We start from the raw sequence: 21,610 nt of genomic DNA, 5'->3' as shown, positions 1-21,610 counted from the left end.
ATGAGTTATCAGTTTGGCATAACTGGTTTATTAAAAAAGAAACTAATTTAACAGAATCGTCGATTTTTGTGCTCCAAAGTTCAAGACATGGCGTAATATCGTTCTGGTATGTAGTTTTTTATATATATAAAATACCTATTGTTTACTATCTATAGGGCTATGTACATAAATTAAGCTATATGTAGGGTTCATTTGAGCGGAAATGTTCCACTTCACACAGACAGAAAACACGAGATCTATCTCTTATGTACACTTATCCTCAGTCGGCTCTTGCGGACTGTTAAACTCTAAAAAACAACCACAATATAGACTCTAGTGGTACTAAATAATTTAAAAGGTTGCTGGTAACTACACATCCACCAATTTTATGAGAAAGCGCTGACGCTCCTTTTCCAGAGTCTCTCAGTCGACTTGGGCAAAGAGCTCATTTCCCAAAGTAGATTATTGCTATGTTAGGCATCAATAGTAAACAAATACCCTGTGTGTGTCTTTGAACCTGTAAGTAGTTACAAAATTTGAGCGCCAGCGCTTGAGGAATGAGCGAATTTGAGAACCCGCACGAGATTCGAGAAGGGTTGTGACTAAACAGAATGTCTGTACAAGATCCTATCACAGTTACCATGTATTCCAAGCTACAAGCGCACAAAACAACCCCCCAAACCATGTTGGGAATTTTTAGAAAATATTCCCGAGACGCCATCGCTGCGACTCAAAGCCGCTGTTGCACTGCTGCAGTGTGAGCCCCTTGAGGTCATTGTGAAGTGTGTCCAGACAAAGAGGGTACGTGGTGTGACGAATCAGCGCCCCTGGATGGCTCATCTGCCAGGTTTGCGCTTCGGAACCATCGCAGATCCGCATTATCGGCTGCGATCCCTCCTCAGCGTTCACCAACGTCAGGCAGAGGTCCTGGTGCTTGAGCAGACCGTCGCTGGTCAGCGTCCAATCTTGATTACCTGCCGCAAAGCGCTTATGAAGCTCAGATCACAGGCAAACTGGGGCAGCTCACCTGCCGTGTGATGGCACTGATAAATTCCCACGGTTCCATCCAGAACATGTCCAAGAGTGTCCAGGCAAAACGCTCCTTGTCTAATCTCGCCCGGCCGGGGGAAATTCGCCGGAACGGTGAGCTCCGGGTAGATGTGGTCCAGATACCATTTGAAGGGTTTGCACTGCAAGTTGCGTCGCAACTCCATCCGTTCGCTGATGCTAAAAGTTTGAAAATTAGCTCAAAAACGCACGCTTTAAGCGAGCACTTACTCTCCATAGGGAACGTTTCGGGCAAGCGGCACGGCCAAGTAGTAGAAGTTCTTGTACTCGTCCATCCACACTTCGGCGGTGCGTCGAGTGTTTTTGGCGAAAACAATTCCACTGCCACCCGGGAATGTGTAGGGGTGTTTTTTGCGGAACACATGGCCCACCTACAAGGATTATTTTAGGAAGACTGGTGGCGTTTGCGCTGGCGCTTACCCTGCTACAGGGGATGATTTCCAGGCTGCCGCCACACTGCCACACTCTGAAGGAGATTTCGAAGTTCTCCGCCCCCCAGACGTCCATTTGCATGTCGTACTTGCCCAGCCGGTCGAAATAGGCCTTGTTAATAACAAACAGCCCTCCGGCGATCATCGGCGTCTTGATTTCCTGTACAATTTGTATTAGTTTGGTTTGTGATTATTTAGAGCTCGGCTACCTTAGTAGGGTCGTGCCGACGCGCTTCTCTTTGGGACAAGCTGAGGAATTCCCACTTGAAGACCATGGTCCAGTCGAAGCCGCCTCGCAGGTCTGCAGAGGCGCCGATGTATTGGAAGTTGTCCATGCTGATCACGTCGATTACTGGGCTCACCACGCGTGTTGGGTCCTGAAGAGCAAAACGTTTTCAAAGCCCGAAAGTTTATATAAAGACTTTGCGTGCCTCGGCCACGCGTTCCAGCAACGGTTCCAGCCAGTTCTCGTTGCACTCGCAATGGCTGTCCAGGAACGTTAGCACTGAAGAAGTGGCGGCATTGGCTCCTTTTACCCTAGAGCGCATTAGGCCTTCTCTTTTGTCGTTTCGAATCACTTTCACCTTCTGGATTTTGGCCAGTTCTTCGCCATCGGATGCTAGAAAGCAAAAGACGTTATATTGTCGCGTCTTTGAAAAAGTCCGAGCGAATCTGGAAATTTTTCATTTCGGGCCTCGGGTCTTAACGGATCCGAGTGGTAGATAGAGTGATTAGACGTAGTAGAAATATTCTATGGTTGTGATTCGTTATTGTTCAAAACCTTATCCAATTTAATAAAAGGAAAAATATCTAAGCTACATCGCTTTCATTTTAAGTACGTGGGGCATAATTCCTCGGCAATCCGTAAAGAACGGGGAAACGGTTCCAAATCGCTTCTTGCTTCTGAACCAGTCTAACCCAAAAACTTCTAGTCTGACCAAAAGACACTAAGGATAGGAAGACTAGGAGTTTTAGAAACTTCAACTGTGTCCAACCAGTTGGGCCTATTTCTGCTCATTTTCACCGAATTGTTTTCAAATCGAGTTCCGATCATTTGGCCAAAAGTCGAGTTGGATGGTTCGAATGTGACACTAGGAAGGAAAAACTAGAAATTTTACACATTTAATAAATTTGTTATATCGGAATTTCGAAAATTCCTAAGGGTCATTTTTAGAGAGCCTTCTTCCCCACAGTCACGTCTTGAAAGTTAGCAAATCGCCTAAACATCATCGGAAATATACGCGGTGCGCTCAAGACCTTAACTGCGATAAATACACATTATTTAAAAATCTCTAGTTTTTGAATTTGTTTTGAAAATTCAGAAGGCCACTTTTTAGAAAACTCTTTAAGCCCCAACTTCTTTTTACAATTTCGAACATCCGACAAGAATTGCGCGAGTTATACGAGATGCGCTTAAGACGCAAACGGAGGTACGTACATTAATTGGAAATTTATAAGACAGTCTCAACTTGTTAAGGTTCGATCGAAAATCCTTAAGGGTACTTTTTAAAGAACCTTTTTCTCTACACACTCTTTTTCCATATTCATAAATCTCATAGGAAACACCGGAGTTAAACGAGATGCGCTCAAGGCCTTGACAGCGATACGTACAAAAGTAGAAACTTTATTTTAAAAAATCTAGTTGTTAATTTTTTTTTAAATTTCTAAAGGAATCTTATAGAAAAGTATTTCGCCCCCAACGTAGTTTGACAATTTCGAACATAGCACAAGATATCCGTGAATTAAACGAGACACGCTTAAGACGCAAACGGAGGTACGTACATTAATTGGAAATTTATAAGACAGTCTCAACTTGTTAAGGTTCGATCGAAAATCCTTAAGGGTACTTTTTAAAGAACCTTTTTCTCTACACACTCTTTTTCCATATTCATAAATCACATAGGAAACACCGAAGTTATACGAGATGCGCTCAAGGCCTTGACAACGATACCTACAAAAGTGGGAACTTTATTTAAAAACCTCTAGTTTGCTGAATTTTTTTGAAAATTCCTAAGGGCGTATTTTAGAAAAGTCTTCCACCCCCAACGTAGTTTGGCAATTTCGAACATTTCACCAGATATCGGCGAATTACGTACGTACGTAGGAACGTACATTCATTGGAATTTCATATTCCAATGTCCAGTCCCACTTCAGTTTCCAACAGTCCCAATTTGTTAAGGTTTGATCGAAAATCCTTAGGGCACTTTTTAAAGAACATATTCCCTGCAAACCCTTTTTCTAAATTTATAAATCCCATAGGAAACCCCCGATTTATTCGGAATGCGCTCAAGACCTTAACAGCGGTATCTACACAAGTTGGAACTTTATATAAAAATCTCCAGCTGTTGAATTTATTTTCAAAGTTGCTTAGGGCACTTTTTGAAATACTTTTTCGCCCCCAACGTCGTTAACAATTTCATACGTCGGCACTAGAAATCCGGGAATTATATGAGATGATGCAGTTACTTTTTGTCGGTTTATTTAATGAAAGAAACTTTTTTAGCTATTTTAATTATCGGTACCTGTTTTCTAGTCAGATCTGTTCTAACTTACAATACAGTGAATAAAGAATTATTTTGTTAGAAGGAATTAATTATCTCCAAGACTGAAAAGAATGTTCCTATAGCACCAAAATGTTTTTGAAATTTATCAGATAAATGGGTTTATGTTTAGATGAACGAAGACAGAGCAAGGAAACTTTGAGAAAACACTTACAGCCTGCACAGTGAAGTACTTCAAAATGTGTTAAAAAGAAACTCTTTTTTCAAATGATGCATTTTATAATGCAAATCGGTTCGTAACGAAGCGCTATTGTTCTGGTTGTCTGGTTCTGGAACTGATCCATTGACCCGAGGCCCGGCTAGAAATCCTGAATCTCCGAGGACTCGGTTCTAATGATCCAAAAATGTAAAAGGACTTTGAAGGTATCGTAGCTTCACTTACCATTGTCGCTATAGTCGTCCACCAGGATGATTTCATGGATTAAATGCTCTGGACTGCGATTGAGGACGCTGTAGAACGAATAAAATCAGGTGATTTTGGGTCAAATTCTTGGCGTTTTCAGTCCGAATTATCATGCTCCCAAATTGGGCTGAGTACCGTGATTAATTGGAAATTATTGCTAAACATAAATCGCCTACATGGTGATTACTTTTATTGATACTGTCGCGACTGATCGAAAGAGCCTTGACATTAAACCGCAAGGTTTCAAGGCGATTTTTCGTGAATGCACCAAATTCCCTACCTTACGACGGTTCTGAGCAGGGTCGACCTGGCTTCGTTGTGGAATGTGATCACTATGCTAGTGGCAGGCAATTGGCTCTTCCAATGTCTTTTTCTGCATCTGTAATGTTGATTAAGACGCTAATCAATCCACGGTTCTTTGGGTCAAGAAGCAAATTTCTTACGCAGGATCTCTGGTATCAGGAATATCCCTGTTGCTGCGCAGGCTATCGCTGGCCTGCTGGTTGAATCGGTTTCTCGTATAGGGATCTTCGCCTTGCCTCAAACCGCCCTTCGATATGTAGCCCGATTCATCAAAGTACTTCCAAGACACTCTGAAAGGAGCAATAGGTTTATACTTACTCTCGATGGAGTTTAGACTTGCAACTTCTACCTGCCATCGGTTGTTTCAGCGCTCTGCAATGCCAAATGGAAGCCGGTATCGTTCGGAAGTTCTCCATGATTGATTCCACTGTCGGTGGAAATCGATGGACTGAGGCTTTCAGCCGCCAGAAATTCGTCTTTCAGTCTCAATGCTCGGTTTTCAGTCTGCAACCCCAGAATTGGCAATTAGAACTGATCGAAAACGACACTTTTGGAAAATAGACCAATAAGAACAGTAGTTAGTGAAGGAAAGGTTTAAGAAAATGAGCACATTTTTAACTTCGAATGTGCTTAATTATTACCGCATTTGCTTCAAATGATCCTGTTCAGATGGAAAACTGAAACAATTCTAAGAGATGGACGGAATGAAATAAATCGAACCAATTGAAAGTGCTCATCCAGCACGCGGGTAAAGCAACAATTCTTCCGCGGCTTCTTAATCGGTACTCGAGTCACGACTATTTCCCAACGCATTTTTTATTAACCCGGATAAGGCTTATTTCTGAACTTTCGCCATTCCGAATTACTAATGGCATTAGATCGCTGATGATGGACTTGCTTCCTTTCACTACCCTGGGACCGCATTGCGGAAGAAGCTTGAACCCACTCGAAGCTCTTAAACCCGTGAAACGAGCAAATCAATCTAATATGAAGAACGGTTCTTAAGTTTGTCCCACATTGCAATTCATCCTTGAATTGCTGAAGATTCTCGTTTGTTCCGCAGGTATGGTTCTGATCACCTAGTCATTACTTGGGAACGATTACACGCTTAAGTGCTCAAGAGGACTTGGGAAATCTACGACAAAATTGAAAAAAATCACTTGAAGAAAGGATGAAGGGGTATTTGTAGCGGTTTACTCCGCAAATAAATGCGAATTAAGGCGACAAAGTTGGTAAAAATTGTTAAACAAATTATGGAGCGATTGTTTTCAATCAATTGTGATCAGAGAGTGCAGGCCACGTCAGTGTGATCAGCACTTCCTTTCAACGTTTCACCAGCAAAGTGATTTCCTACCGGCAAATATGCCGCATTTATCTCCCATTTGAACCGAAAAAGGCCACATTATTACAGTGAAAGTGCGGACTAAATCGAGTTAGATGTGTTCGCGAGCGCTAATGTTGCAAGGTGGTTTTGAAAAATAAAAACGCCTTTTTCGGTAATTGCTGTTGTTCAGGTTTAGTCTACATGTACCCAAAAGTAGATAGATATACTAGGTTGACATAAAATTGTACATACAGGGTGGTTTTTTAGTGCGATAGAGTCCATTATTTCCGATGGTGTTGAACTTTCGAAAAATAGTTTCATATAAAAGTTGTTGAGGCACAAAGTACGCACATTTTAAAAATATCTTATATGATACAGAGTGTCTCAGAAAAGCGAGGCAAGATCAAAGTACTTTTTTAAATAAAACTACCCATTTTTCAATAGCTCATTCACCGTAAATTGTTTTTTTCGTACTTGCGACGTTGGCAGATTATCGCCATATTAGTAAAATTTTGCTTAAAAACATGGTATCTAAATATTCATTGTAGAAGAAAAAAAGCAGTTAAAGATACAACAAAATACGTCTTTCCAATCGCCTTACAAAATGTAACAACTCTTTGAAATAAAAAATAAATTAATTTGAAAACGGTTGATTTCACAGCTTAAAGTGTAAATTCAAATTTGTAACTTTGTAAATTGTCTATCTAATGACGTATTAATATACAGGTACTTCCATTTGAAAAACAAAAGTTATATTACGTTAAAAAGTTTTAGATTGAAGTCCAAATTTCACCCTGTACGATGTATTGATATTTTGATTCAATAGAATTCTTAACGGATCTGTGGTGATTGGAAAGACGTATTTTTGTATCTTTAACTGCTTTTTTTTGCTTCTACAATGAATTTTTAGATACTATGTTTTTAAGCAAAATTTTACTAAAATAGCGATAATCTGCCAACGTCGCAATTAAGAAAAAAACAATTTACGGTGCATATGCAGCGTTTCAAGCTGCATTCCATGACCTATTGAAAAATGGGTAGTTCTATTTAAAAAAATACACTTTGATCTTGCCTCGCTTTTCTGAGACACTCGGTATCATATAAGATATTTTTAAAATGTGCGCACTTTGTGTGTCAATAACTTTTATATGAAACTATTTTTCGAAAGTTCAACACCAACTGAAATAATGGACTCTCCTGCACTAAAAAACCACCCTGAATATTGGCTTTTGCTTTGGTATCGTACTTTTGAAGCATCCTCTATACATACAAATATGATAATAATTGTATGAAAATAAATTTATTGTCAAACGTCGGTTTCAGTTGAATTTGCCTCTTCAAAAAAAAACTGTCGGCCGATAAGGTCTCATGACACCATAAATTATAGTGTTCCTAAGAATGTAGAAAAAATGAGGCGGAATTTCAGTCACTCTGTATACAGATACGGATAGTTTGGAATGAAACTGGCTTATTTGTCAGTTTTGGTGACCTCGGAGAAAAGTGAACTGTTTTTGACTATACTGGGTGTTTATTATTTACTGGACTAGTTTTAAGGCAAACTGACTGCCAGTTGACTCGCCCTCTATTTTGGGTCAATTTGGCTTGCTGAAAACGACGATTTTGTGCGCTTATTATCAGGAGAACGAAAAATTGCAACCCGCATTTGTTTAATTAATATATCGCAAACCAATTGATCAACGAACTCACAATTTTTTGCGTTAAAAAGAGCAAATCCAGTTTAATGAAACGGTCGCATCTGGAATCATTGTCACTATCAGGGCGTTTCAGGTAAATTTTTTGATTGACCTGAAAGTGATCCAATGCACCTCATATTTGCTTAACTAAAATATTTAACCTGCAGAAAACTATAAACCTGATTTTGTTGCCTTGAATGGAGCGAATCCTGTTTGTAAACTCCTGCAGGTTTAAAGATACTCCCATTATAAATACTTTTTTTGCGAAATTTTCAGACTTGCGGCCTGAAAGTGCAGTTTTGCTTGTTCACACATTATCATAAATGCAACTCATTATTGTTTTACATACTAATATATTTGACGCGAAGTCAGCTATAAACTTGAAGTTTCTTGTGTTGAATAGAGCTAATTCTGCTTAAAAAATGAAAGTGATCAAATGCACCTCCTAATTGTTTCGTTTATAGCTGGAACACCAAGGGAGGTAAAAAGCATTTTTTTTTAATTGAGTAGAGCGACCACAATTCTAAAAGCAGTTAGTTTCAGAATGCACTCGTTATCAGGTTTTTGTGGGAAATTTTTAAACTTGCGGCATGAAAGTATAATTTTGCTTACGCACTCATTATCATAAATGCACCTCATATTTATTTTACTAATATCTTTGACACTAAGTAAGCTATAAACTTGAAGTTTCTTGTGTTGAATAGAGCTCATTCTGCTTAAAAACTACGGTGAGTTTAATGGGAAATTTTCGAACTAGCTGCGTGAAAGTGACGAAATACACTCGTCATTTGTTTACCGATTATCTTTGAAATCAAATGATCTACAAACTTGCGAATTTTTGCCATCAAAACCGCATATCCAGTTTAATAACGCCTTCGTGTTGCCACTTGAAAGTGATCAAATGCACCAAACCCAATTGTCTCATTTATAGCTGGAACACCGAGAGAGCTGAAGACCTAATATTTTTTAATTGAATAGAGCGAACACTGTTTTAAAAGTTCTGTTAGTTACAGAATGCACTCGTTATCAAATTTGTTGGGAAATTTTTAAACTTACGGCCTGAAAGTATGGTTTTGCTTACCCACTTATTATCATAAATGCACCTCATATTTGCTTTACTAATATCTTTGACACGAAGTAAGCTATAAACTTGAAGTATCTTGTGTTGAATAGAGCTAATTCTGCTTAAAATATCCGACCAGTTTAAGAATGCTTTCATTGAAAGGGATTTTGCGTTGGTACAAGCGAATCCAGTTTAATAAAGCCACAAAGTCTCGAAACGGTGTCATCATCAGGGCGTTTAAGCGAAATTTTTGCATTTGACGCCTGAAAGTAAGCAAATGCACGTACTACTTGTTTAACTAAAATTTTAATCAAGAATAGAAGAATTGTTGACCTAAACATTTTCCAATTTAATCGAGCAAATTATGTTTAAAAAATCCTGCCAGTTTCAGGATGTTCCTCATTATTAGATTTTTTTAAAGAAATTTCCGAAACGGCTCCAAAAATTAACAAGTGTAAACTTTATTTGTTTAAGTAATGTCTTAAAAAAAACGCTCTACTGACTGGAAAAAATGCCCCAAAACCGTGAGGAAAATTTATATATTGTGTAAGTCGACCATAAAAATTTTAAATTTGCGACTTTTTTCGAAAAATTAGGGCAGCCATGAACGCTCATTGCTTCTTAACAAAAAACTCAGGAGTCGATAACATGACAATCGACAGTGCATTTCATACCCTCAGTTCAATCTGTGGTCAAAACCGTGTTTTTTTCTCATTCATCACCTTGTATCCACCACAGTCTCCTTTCACCTTCAAAGCTTGTTCAAAGCTCTTGTTGAGCCATCAAGGATCCACTTTCAATTAATTGACCGACATTCGCTTCTGTGATATTTCGCTAAAAGTCCATCGACGACCTTCAGCCAATAACTAGGCATTTCTTTCAGTTACGTCAGCCCATGCAGATGATCTCCTTTTACTTCTTCCATGAGATCGTCGTTTTTCAGTTATTTTTTCGACCGAGTTGATCCATTCAATTAGTGTATGCGGATCTAGTTGCGTACTTTCATTCAGTATTTGCATTTTAGAGCGTATAATTATCTGTTGATTGGCCGGGCAAATGGGCAAAGGTTTGTTCTAGAGCCCACTGGACTGGTTTGGTTGGAGCTTTCAGTGTAAATATTGATGGAAATCGGGCTTCAAAGCAGCAATTTTCGATGTCTGCCAGATAGGCATCGAGCCGACCCAACTAATTTATATAATTTGCTCGTGTTTATTCAACTGATTAGCTTCACATGGACTTTCTAGTCCACGCTGAAGCGAAAGCTGATATAACAGATTTTTTACCACAAAACCTTCTACATGGATTTCAGAAGGTACTTGACTGCATGTATGTTTACAATGTTAACGAGCGACCGGCTATTAGTAAAACAATGCCAAACCAGAAGTGAACTGGAGCGCGTCTAATAAATATTTATTTGAAAAAAAAACCGTATCAAACATTGAATATTTTATGACAAGAAAATCAACAGGTGTTTAGTATGCGACGGGCAGTTTTGTCCATTTTTTGGCACTTGTTGGTATGCAGTTGGACGAACCAGTCAATAAACAGAGTTTTCACGCCAGCTAAATTGCGCTAATTAAAGGCAGTTAACACTTTCCTTCAAATTGGTCGGTAGTTAGGCGATTCAACCATTTCTAATGACATGAATAGGCTTCAACTGTTGCTTAGTGGGGTGCAATGCAATGGAGAAAATCTCCATCCAAGCCACCTTCACTTTTGAGAAATAACCGCCAATTTCTTCAATTTAACGGACTTTGTGCTGGAATTAACTCCGCATTTCCTTATAGTAAACAACCGACTTTAAGAAGATTTAATTGAATTTGCAATTATCAGCAGGAAATCGCTAAGAATGGCATATGAAGTAAAGGACGGTTCTTGAACCCGCTGTTTCCTTCCTCCCATATGCTTCGAATGAAGCGACCTAGATGGCTATGGATTTCTGTGTTGAATAGGGTAAAGTCGGTTTAATAAAGTCAGCAAGTTTCGGAATGTTTGCATCATAAGGACTAGGTTGTCAAATTTTCAAACTTGCAAGCTACAAATGACTGGCAGGCAAAAGTGACTGACTGGCTTAATTAATATCTTTCGACCCCAAAAACGTGTAAAGACTTGCGGATTTTTGTGTTAGAAAGACTGGACCCAGTTTAGTAAAGTGTGGAAGTCTCGAAACACTGTCAGCATCAGGACGTTTTAGCGAAATTTTTTAATTTGCCGCCTAAAATTGATCAAATGTACCACCTATTTGTTTCATTAATATCTTAAACACCAAGAGAGCTATGGACCAGGACATTTCCGAAATTAATAGGGGAAATTCTGTTTAAAACAGCTTGCCGATTTCAGGATGCCCTCATTATTGGAATATTTTTAGCGAAATTTTCTAACTTGCCGCCTGAAAATGAACAAATGCACCCTTTATTTGTTTAAGTAATATCGCTGAAACCAAATGACCGATGAACTTGCCAATTTTTACATTTAAAAGAGCGAAAGCAGTTTAGTAAATTCTTCTCGTCTGGAAACACTGCTGTTATCAGGGAATTGCAAAAAAAAATTTGTACTTGCCATCTGAAAGTGATCAAATGCACCTCATTTTTGTTTAATTAAGACCGTAAACACGAAAAGAACTATTGATCAAACCCTTTTAGAATCATATTGAACAAACGTTTCTAAAAAAATTCTGTGAATTTCAGATTGCTTTAATTATCAGCTTTTTTTCGAAGAAAGTTTCGAACTTGCGGCATGGAATTGAGAAATGTAAGCACCATTAGTTGAATTAATATCTTTCAAACTACAAGCCTCAAGCTCAAGCTACAAGCCGTCAATTTTCACATTAAGTAGTCCAAATTCCACCGAAGAAAATCTCTGATTCTGATATTGCCATCATCATCAGGCTTTTTCTGAAAAATTTCCTAACTTGCGTCTGAAAATGAATACAATGCAACCTTCATTTGTTTAAGTAAAAGCAGGCTTGCGAATTTTTGCTTCAAATAGACCAACACCTGTTTAATAAAACCTGTTTCGACATGCACCCATCATCACTTTTTTTTAATGCAATTTTGAACGAGTCAAAAACTAGTTGGATGCAATGGGGAAAACCACATTCACTTTAGCCGAATAACGTTCAATTTCTGTAATAGAACCGACTTTGTGGTGTAACGATGCCCACAATTCCTCATAGTAAATGGCAAACTTCAAGAAAACATAATGAGTTTCGTCATTATTAATCAAATTGCATAATAATCCACTCATGCTGACTGAGAAGATGGATTAACGGTGAATAGGAGGACTTTTACAGCGACTTGTTCGCAAATTGGTGCATTGAAATATACAAATTTATCTAACGCTCGAATTGTGAGGCAACCCATCCAATCAGCCATGGGAATGTGCACTGTTCAAGCCATGTAATGGAATATGAAATGAACTGGGTCAATTTCGTTCTCATCTTCATAATTACCGCTATTGCTCAGTTAAACATGGTGAAACATTGTCTTAATTAAACTTATTAGCTGAGGTAAAGCAGACCGATTGTTTCGCGTGAAACCGATGGCTAGATTTTGGGTCTGGAAAACTTACTTAAGCCAATTCCGACCAGGAATTAGCCTAAATTAGCGGCAATTGTTCTCGTGCATGAAACAGATGTATGCTCGACGTGGTTTCTTTCTATTGTTTTGCTGCCTAATAAGTTTTACAACATCTGGTCGTCTGTGCATATCCTCGTTACATAATCCATATTATATGGATCTACAAAGACAAATTTTACTTGATTATTGCATTCCTGATTAGTCCGATTGTAAAATTAGTACTTTCATTTTCACTCCACGTAGCATTTTTTTTTGGTGTGTGCGAAGGTCGCACCGTTACAGCACATGCATATCGTTATCCTTAAGTGAATTTTAGAGTTTCAATTTTTTCCAAGCCTTCTCACAGTGTTAATATCGATTGCGGATTGGCCATAGTCAGATCGTGACTTTGCCAAATCTTCTCAGTGGAAAGGGCGCCACTGATTGATGTGCTTATGAAAACCTTGCATCATCCTATACTCGAAACGATGATTGATTGCCTGGAAAGTATCATTTCCTTAGGAATTGAACGATGATCTTTCCTGATAATGGAGTGGTAAGGGAAAATGGGCTGGTTACCAAAAAATATTTTGAAATTATCCCTTAGATTCCACTTAGTTCAATTGATTTTTGTTGATAAATAGACGAAATTCCGTTTCTCAAAGCAGGAAGGTTTTCTCAGACTCTCATTGGCAGGAATTGTTTGGGAAATTTTTGAAGCCGCGGACTGATCACCGACTCTTGCAACTCTCATTTGTTGAACAAATATCACTCAAATAGAAAGCGCTATAGTCATGTGGAAAGCATGCTTAATTTAATAATCCCCAAAGTTAGCATTATCACCCATCATTTATTTAATTATTATCGTTCAATTGGAAAAATGTACTGTCTTATGGATTTTTGAATTATATAGTTCAGGAATTAATAAATTCTGCGGGATTCGAATAGTTTGCTGCATCAGGTCGCTTTAAAAAAAATCAGACTGGAACTGTAAGTGTGTAAAACTAAATTTATTTGTTTAATTAATATCTTTTCAATCGAAGAAGCCAGACTTACGGATTTTCGCATTAAATAGGAGAGCGATCAATCCTGCAGGTTTCGGAATGTTCGCATCATCACGTTTTTTTTTCTGAATTTTCTTAACTTGCAGGCTGAAAGTGAGCACCACTCATTTACATTGAAATGTACCGCTCATTTGTTTCATTAATACTTTTTAGTAGAAAAAATTGGAATCTTACAAATTATTGCATTAAATGGGCCAGAGCCTGCTCACTAAATCCTGAAAGTTTCGGAATATTAGCAAAATCAGGCCTTTTTCCGGAAATTTCCAAACCTGCAGGCTAAAAATGAGAAAATACACCGTTCATTTGCTTAATTAATATTATTCAAACAAAAAAAGCTAGATATTTGCCGATTTATGTATTAAATAGCAGAGAATCTGTGTAAGCAATCTTGCAACTTTCGGAATGTTCGCATCATCACGCCTTTTTTCAGAATTTTTTATCTTGCATACTAAAAGAGAGCACCGAGCATTTGCATTGAAATGCATCGCTCATTTTTTCCATTAATATTCCATAGTATAGAAAACTTGGCATTTTAAAAATGATTGCATTAAATAGGGCAAAGCCTGTTTACTAAATCCTGCAAGTTTCGGAATATTCGCCAAATCAGGCCTTTTTTGGAAATTTCCAAACATGCAGGATAAAAGTGAGTGAATGTCCGCCTGTGAAGTCCACTTGGTTAATTAATCTTATTCAAACAAAAAAGAGACTAGGCTAGAGACTTGCCGATATGTGTCATAAAAGTTTCGGAATATTAGCAAAATCAGGCCTTTTTTGAGAAATTTTCAAACATGCTGGCTAAAAGTGAGTAAATGCACCATCCATTGGGTTAATTAATATCTTTTAAACGGAAGAAGCTAGTAACTTGCCGATTTTTGCTCTTAATAGGACAGGGTCCGTGTCGTGCAGATTTCGGAATGTTCGCCTTATCGGGTCGTTTTTAGGAAACTTTCAAACTTGGAGTCTAATAGTGAGCAAATCTACAGCTCAGTTGCTCAATTAATTTCCCCCTAAGCAAAGAGCGCTACAAAATTAATAATTTTCAATTAAATAGTAGAAACTGTAATTTAAAAACAATTAAATTAGTGCTTTTAATTTGCTATTAAACTGTCCAAAAAATATTGCTCTTCTCGAGCGTAAAAAACATTTTTGGTTAGTAAATTGCAGACTTGAAAAACTACCAAACTCAATATCAAATTGCAAATATTCGTACGAAAGCTGATTTTCAATCCTTGAGGGTTCAGAAAAATGATTAAGCGAAATGTAAGGGCGGTTTACCTTGCTTCCATCGTCGGCCACCCTCGGCAGATAGTAAATGATAACAAACATCCAGACCACAGTGAAGGCCAGCATTATCTTAACGTTCCGTCGCATTTTCGCCGCTTTTCCCGTGTTTTTCAATCGCGAAACTACTGCAAATGCCGCGACATTGAACCGCTTTTCCTGTCACACTCGCATTCCGACTGGATTAAATCGCGCTACTGACCGGCCACCATGACGATGATTCCCAACTTGCGTTTGATGACGGGGTGTTGCTGCCACCAACACCGTCGATGAATGTTTTCAGGCCTGATCTCTTTTTTCATTCTTCGCCAGCCGACCGTGCGACCGACAGAGAGGGGCCGAGCACGCTCCTACCATCACGGCGTCGTATTATTGACCGACGTCGCGACGCCCGGCTAAGCCATGCGCCTCCACTCCCGAACAATGTTCCGTTTGTTTGTGCCAGGATTTTGGATTTGGTGCATTCACTTGACCAGGAATAAAACGAATAATTGCTTTTATTAAACCCTCAACTACCAACAAATTTGCCTGTCTCCAACCAGCATGCCCAGGGTGGTTTTGCTGATCAGTCGCATCGCATGAGTGGGGGTTGCTGAACTGTACAACACGCATAAGATGTTGATGCCCACTTTGACCGCATGGCACTTGTGGTACTCAGAACACCAGTAGGTCTCGACTCCGTCGTTCTGCTCGTCCTGAGCCAGCTTATCCGTTCGCTGATCCTCGCAAAGGTTGTTCTCCTGCCAGGTCTGCGCGTTGGGGATCAAAGTGTTCATCACCGCCTGATAGAAGAAGGTGCGCAGAATATCCAGCCGATGTGAGCTGCTGGACGCCTTCCGCGACGCGCTGGGCTGCGGGTTTTTCGACATCATGTACTTCTTCAGCTTGATGTTGATCAACAACAGCCTGATTTGTGCAAATTGAGCCTAAACACCTTCAATCTTTAGAGACGTTTACCCTAAAATCCCACTGTCCACCACTAAGGAATAGGGAAAGTTTCTAGGGGCGCATTCGGAAGCTGCCTTGAGGATATCGGTAGAATTCCTGAAGCACTGCGTGGCCGATTGCTCGATGTCCATTAGGGCTGGAGTGGAGCCGCACAGGCAGCAAACTTGCACGTCTGCAATAAGGCTGCATGCGATAAAGCGGAACGCCACCTAGAAACTACCCTTAATCAGGCTGCGTGAGTAAATTCATCGCATCTACCGAAGGGCTTTTGTAGGGGAGGAACACTGGAATATCTCGGGAAATATCCTTGTTTTCCGTCACGGCCAGGAAGAGCAAAATTCGGAGTTCATGCGGATGCAGCGACCACCAGCTTTCAGTTGCTGCGGCGATTTTCCCATTGATCAGAACGCAGCTGAACATCGAGTCCACGCATTCACTAAACGAATCCAGGACGATCTGCAAAGCCAAAAATTCGACGGTTAAAACAGCGAACATTTTACGCCAGGTTTGTACCTGGATCAAGTGGTTCTCTGGGCAAAGAATCGTCTCCACATAGCCAACGATGTCTGAAGAGTGCTTGTTGCTGGCATCACCACAATCCAGAGAGTCCAGAAGCCTATCCAGCACCGGATAGCAAACCTGGAACAAAACTAAGAGCCGCCTGTTAAGCAGGCTGGAGCATAATTACCCGCAGATCTCGTTTAAGTCGCTCGATGTTTCGCTGGCTTTTAGCTTCGTCGATTCCAACAATGAGCACAACGGCATCGTAGACCAGTCTAAGAAGTCGGTTCAGAACGTCTACGGAACATCCACTGGCCAATCCGATGATTACCAAACTGCAAAATGTGGAGGCATGGTCATCTTAAGGTTTTCATTGGCGATTTGTTCAACACGGAAAAAGAGAAAGAATGGAAGCATCATAAGAATTGGTACGCCGGAAAAAATTACTTAGAAGAAAGATACAACAAGAAAAAAAAACGACAGTGAAGTAGACGAAGGTGAAAGGCATTCTGATGCATCGGCTGAAAATTTTAAGAATTAAATTCGATAGGATTTGAAGGGTTGGTCTTTCCAACTCCTCAAGTGATCGAAGTGATCGATCCTCGAGCTGGCATTTTAGTACAGTTTGACCCTAAAAACACGAAAGAAAAATCTGCTTTTCGGAGTTTTCAGATCTTAAAATTCGCCGCTCAAAACTCAAAAGCTCAAAATTCAAAACAAAACCTCGTTTTTTCCAAAACTGGAACCGATTGGATAAACGCGTTTTACTCAATCGGAGAGCCCCGTTTTCTTAAAAAGCTCCGCAGATTTAAAGACTTTTTAATTTTATTTAAAGACAGAAAAAGAAATTTAGAGTCAAAATATTGAATTTATTTCGAAATTTTGAAAAATTGAGTTTGTCGCTTTCAAAAACATTATTTTTCACAAAATCGACACGAGATGTTGTAGATTAAAGAACGTTTGTTTATTGAATGGGGCTTGTTATGTGCAATAAATGCTGAAAGTTTTGAATCATTGTATCATCAGGTTTTACTTCCGCACGTACTTACGAGTTTTTGAAGTTAACAGTTGATCTCTTAGATATCTGTACCAACACTTTCCTTAGTGGCGTTTCTTGCGAAAATGTGGTGGTGTCCTTTGTTATCTTATGGAGAAGCAGTGAATTTCAATGAGCGAAAAGTGGTAGAAAATGGCATTTTTGCAAAAAACACCACTAACAAAAGTTATATATTATATATATTGTTAACTGTTCCGACGAGGGCCTGACGGTCTTAATAATTACCAGAAAAAGTTGAGGTAATCATTCTAAAAAATTGTGCATAACTTGAATAGTGACAAAAACGAAATGTTGAATTAACAGCGGGAAAATCGGATACATTTGCAACTGGTCCAAAAAGGGTTCTATCTGATTCAATAGTTTTTTGAACGGTTAGAGGGGACATTTGAGTGCAGCCACTTTGGCCCTAAGAAGGGTATCACGGTGAAATAAACGCGAACTACAAAACTACGCACTGGGAGAAAAACACTCAGTTGTAGGAAAACACCTTTCTAATAAAATTCAAGAGGGGCTTTAAGCAAACTCCAGTTTCACCTGTCGTTGAACTCCTTCCAGGCCACCGCATAGTCGTCGGTCACTGTACTGAGCAGCTCGATATTCAGAGGCTTCCCGAACATGTGGACCCCATTTAGAGACCCTGATTTGGAGAAGGAGAGCTGCAAAGCAGAAACAAGCCGCCAAAGGGTGAGCAGGACTGGCTGTAAACTAGGCTTACGCTTTCGCAGTTTCCCTTTTTGCGCGAAAAAACTGGCAGCCCTCCTGTTGATGTAATTCCCATCACGTATGCCGACATTTTCCCGTTTTTTAAGGGAAATTCATTGGAAAACTGATCAGCTTGAAAAGTGTAAACAACAACAAAGAAGAGCTAGGTTAGGAGCCAGTCAACCATTTTCAATAATCGGTTTTTTCGGTAGGGGGCCATGAGAGAGTGGAGAAAAATCATAAATCCTCCTAGGCATATAATTATACAAAAAAAACACATTTTTCCTAAATCATAGCTTGAACCCTGTTTTCGCCTTGGCCTTCTTGTTGGCTTTCATAATTTTCGCCCTAATGGCAGCAATATCCACTTTGGTACTCGCAGCTGTTTCCTTGGACGTGGAGGCGTGGGGTTCTTCCGGAGGAACGAAGGCCTGACTCCTTTTCTCATCTCGCCTTTTAGAAGCCTCTGCATGCTTCTCGTCCTGCTCCTTCTTCTTCTTCGCCCTACGCTGCTCTTTGTTCAGGAAGTACTCGCCGGTCTCTATCTCCTTATCAACCTGCAAAAAAGTGAACACAGTCAGAAAACTGCAAAAAGTCCTGCTCCTTTTCGACATACCTTGCGCTCCAACTGGGGAGGAGGGAAGGGCGTGTAGGGTTTCTTCTCCTTTTTGTTCTTCGGCTGCTTGCGTTTGCTCAGGTTCTTGTTGGCGTACTTCGGCAAAAACCGGTCCCAATTTTCGTTGCGAAGCTCAGGATTCTTCAGCAGTTGCTTCTTGACCAGCAGTGCCTTAAGAGTATACATCGGATGGATGTTTCTCATGGTGTCCTCAACGATTTTCCTAACCTGCTGAAGCCCTTTGTAGGGCCCCACTGCAGCCACAGTGTTGCCTTGCACAAGAATGTAGCAATTTGATATCAGCTCCATTGACTTCAGGGTGCATCCATTGGGGCCAATCAGGCGCTGGCGTCTCTTGACAAATCGCTCTTTATTCCTGGTGATGGTGCCTATTTTAATAATATCCGAGCCCACGTTGTCTTCCAGCACCCGCTTCGCGTGCTCAAAGGGCACGCTTCTCGCCATCAGCTTGATCATATCTCTAGCCTTGATGATAATGTAGGGGTCCCAGGTCTTTCTGGTGGTTTTCACTGTCATGCTGCCCTCGACCAAATCAAGCTCAGCCTTTACACTGTGAGCCAGCAGAGTTTTCTGCACAAGAGGCCACACCTGTTTGAGGTACTGCTCCCGATATTGGGGAAACAGGGTGGCAAAGGAGCTTTCCTCCAACATACCGTGGGGGTTATGTTCGGGCTTGAATCCCGGGATTTTCATTTCCCATGCATTCTCCAGAGGCCCAGTGGGCTTATCGTCGTCATCCTCACTGGAATTTCCCATGTTTACCGGAAAAATGGGCCCCACTGTACGCAAGATTTCAGTTTAACTTTAAGGTTAAAAGTGCAATCTTCCACTTTTCCTAGTGGTTTCAGGTTATGTGTGTATGCGAAGGTCTGTGATCATGTGCGATAATTTTCATCAAAGTTTATTTGTATTTTATATTATTTTATGTTTTGTTAGTTTGTGCTTTTGCAAAGAGGCCGTAAATTAGTTTGGGTAAGATTTGCCATTTTCGCTATTTAGTTTGTAAGTTTGTTCATATTTTTCGGCATCGTTTGAGGATGCTTTTTCTGGTAATAAGCCCCATAAAGTGCCCCAGTTTGTGTCTTGTTGTGCTCCTCAAGTTGCAACAATGCGCAATGGAGCTGGCAGTTTTGGGGCTATTTCCTCATTGTTTGAAGCAGTTTGATTTGAAAATATGTGCTCTTGGCGGCAGCGTTGGACAAAATTGTATCTGGAGATTGAGGCGAAGGCAGTTTTGCTTGAAAGTATTTCTTCACTTTTTGGCGAATCGCAACTAAATAGTATTTGCCTCAAAAACATCAATATTGACGTTCGATAAAAGTAGTAGCAGGTTCAAAGCTTTATTCTCAGAGCCTGCGGAAAATTTTCTTAGTTTTGTGGTAATTTTGCGCCCAATTGCTTCTGGATATTGAGGCAAACGCAATTCGCCTTGAAAGCATTCTTCCCTTTGCGGCGAATGCGCCAGTAGAAAGTTTTTCTCCAAAAAAAATCAAAAGCATTAGGGCGCAGTGGGTTAAAACCGTTATTTTTTTCTTTCCTCCAACTTTCTCGTGGTCCCCAAGCGAAAATAGCCAGGAGACTTGTATAATTTTTTTTTCACAGGCGGATTAGTTGGCATACGGAGACGCAAATTAATTCGATCACATTGTTGCATTGAAGTATTACGTGGGTGGGCAGCGGGAATTAATCGTGTGAAATGCACATTACACATAAGTGCAACCGTGTATTATCAGCAAAAATATCTTTTACACGACCACCGGTAATGGTGTGGAGGATACCGGAATGGCCTGGGCCATTTATTCACGTTTTTTTCACATTTTCGGACCCTTTTTCCCAGCCAGCCAGCTCGATAAATCAGCGCGCCAAATGGACATTTGGTGTTACCCCTCCGGTGGTCACACGATCAAATCCATTTTATTGGAGTTTTTGGCAAATAGTGACTGTCCACGCGCCTTTTAATTAGTCGCTGCATTGACCGCTGCTCTTCCCTTAAGGGTGGCGATCGTAAACCACGTAAAAGGGGGGCTCCACTTGCACCTTGAAGATTACGTTCTTTGGAACGTACAGGTGCACGTGTCTCGGCGGGTACAGGTGCATCTCAAGGTCGCACCCCTCGAATACGTAATCAGAACTTTGGACGATTAAAATCCATGAATTAATGCTTTTTTCCCATCGGGGCTTTAATGGAAGGTCTTAGAGTTTTAATTGAAACGAGCCAACAAAAGTTTATATTCCATTAGATACTCGCATGTACCTACTCGGCATCAACTTCAAAGGTTGCAAATGTGATAAGATTGTTGTTCTAGAGAACCGGGAACAGTAGATTCATTCGCGTAACTTATCTAGTGGAGCATAAGAATAGGGTACCTCAAATGACTGTCTTTGAGTTCAAAGACAGACCAGAGATTTAGATCTTAAGAGTGTCTAAAAAGTTCGAGCATTTTCCACTGGAATGAAAAATTCACACAATAAAACAAATTCGGAAGTTCAAAAGTTCCGTTCCCATCATTAACATCGTTTAAACTTTCGACTTTCTCGATTTGGGCTCTTGCACAAAGCCGAACTGCAGCAGCACCATTGTACCGCATTGAAGAAGAATGCATGATGCAGCATTGAAAGATGGTTCCTCGGTGGAAAAATGTATCATTCTCGAGGATACAACCGTTTTAATGGTACCGGCCAATTCTTATCGCACCTACTTTTGCTCCGCACAATTTGTTATTGAAAGTCGTAGTGCGTATATTTCGCATACCATTATCGCACCGGTACAATTAAATCGAACGTAAGAATTTTAAGCCATTTAATAACAATCTTTAAAAACAGCGAGAATGCATTATGGTGGCCGGCCTGGGACATTCCCCATCATTTATTTCAGACGGATAATGCGCTTCCATTCGGCCATAAATTTGGTCTAGAGTAGGTACTCACTAAGGAATAGCCAACAATCATATTTCGTGGCTTCGATAACTCCTTGTCTTTGCCCAATTAACGGCCCTGGATCCACCACACAAATTTCAGTAATTAGCGGAAATTGCCC

General features: G+C 40.1%; 3 protein-coding genes across 3 annotated transcripts; all 3 read right to left on the bottom strand.

Annotated features, from left to right (window-relative positions):
- Nucleotides 1-12: 12 nt before the first annotated feature.
- On the bottom strand, nt 13-15,025 carry LOC109543902 (polypeptide N-acetylgalactosaminyltransferase 2-like). The gene is made up of 11 exons (XM_048662777.1): nt 14,723-15,025; nt 5,095-5,249; nt 4,886-5,035; nt 4,723-4,821; nt 4,422-4,489; nt 1,910-2,097; nt 1,688-1,855; nt 1,468-1,638; nt 1,258-1,418; nt 1,007-1,206; nt 13-953 (listed from the first exon to the last, which is right to left on the bottom strand). Exons 1-11 carry the CDS (start codon nt 14,816-14,818, stop codon nt 676-678), a joined length of 1,734 nt encoding a protein of 577 aa, XP_048518734.1. The 5' UTR covers nt 14,819-15,025; the 3' UTR covers nt 13-675.
- Nucleotides 15,026-15,207: 182 nt separating this feature from the next.
- LOC125503052 (protein fuzzy homolog) lies at nt 15,208-18,108 on the bottom strand. Its single transcript, XM_048662787.1, has 7 exons — nt 17,950-18,108; nt 17,769-17,890; nt 16,365-16,512; nt 16,190-16,315; nt 15,935-16,132; nt 15,686-15,885; nt 15,208-15,634 (listed from the first exon to the last, which is right to left on the bottom strand). Exons 1-7 carry the CDS (start codon nt 18,025-18,027, stop codon nt 15,241-15,243), a joined length of 1,266 nt encoding a protein of 421 aa, XP_048518744.1. The 5' UTR covers nt 18,028-18,108; the 3' UTR covers nt 15,208-15,240.
- Nucleotides 18,109-18,178: 70 nt separating this feature from the next.
- On the bottom strand, nt 18,179-19,435 carry LOC109533334 (KRR1 small subunit processome component homolog). The gene is made up of 2 exons (XM_048662798.1): nt 18,553-19,435; nt 18,179-18,493 (listed from the first exon to the last, which is right to left on the bottom strand). The coding sequence occupies exons 1-2, from the start codon at nt 19,327-19,329 to the stop codon at nt 18,227-18,229; spliced, it is 1,044 nt and encodes a 347-aa protein (XP_048518755.1). The 5' UTR covers nt 19,330-19,435; the 3' UTR covers nt 18,179-18,226.
- Between the last annotated feature and the right edge of the window lie 2,175 nt (nt 19,436-21,610).

This window comes from Dendroctonus ponderosae, unplaced genomic scaffold (assembly GCF_020466585.1).
Source record: "Dendroctonus ponderosae isolate FM_Combo_2020 unplaced genomic scaffold, Dpon_F_20191213v2 Dpon_F_20191213_1, whole genome shotgun sequence".
Lineage (NCBI taxonomy): Eukaryota > Metazoa > Arthropoda > Insecta > Coleoptera > Curculionidae > Dendroctonus > Dendroctonus ponderosae.
This window is presented reverse-complemented; position numbering and strand designations above follow the sequence as displayed.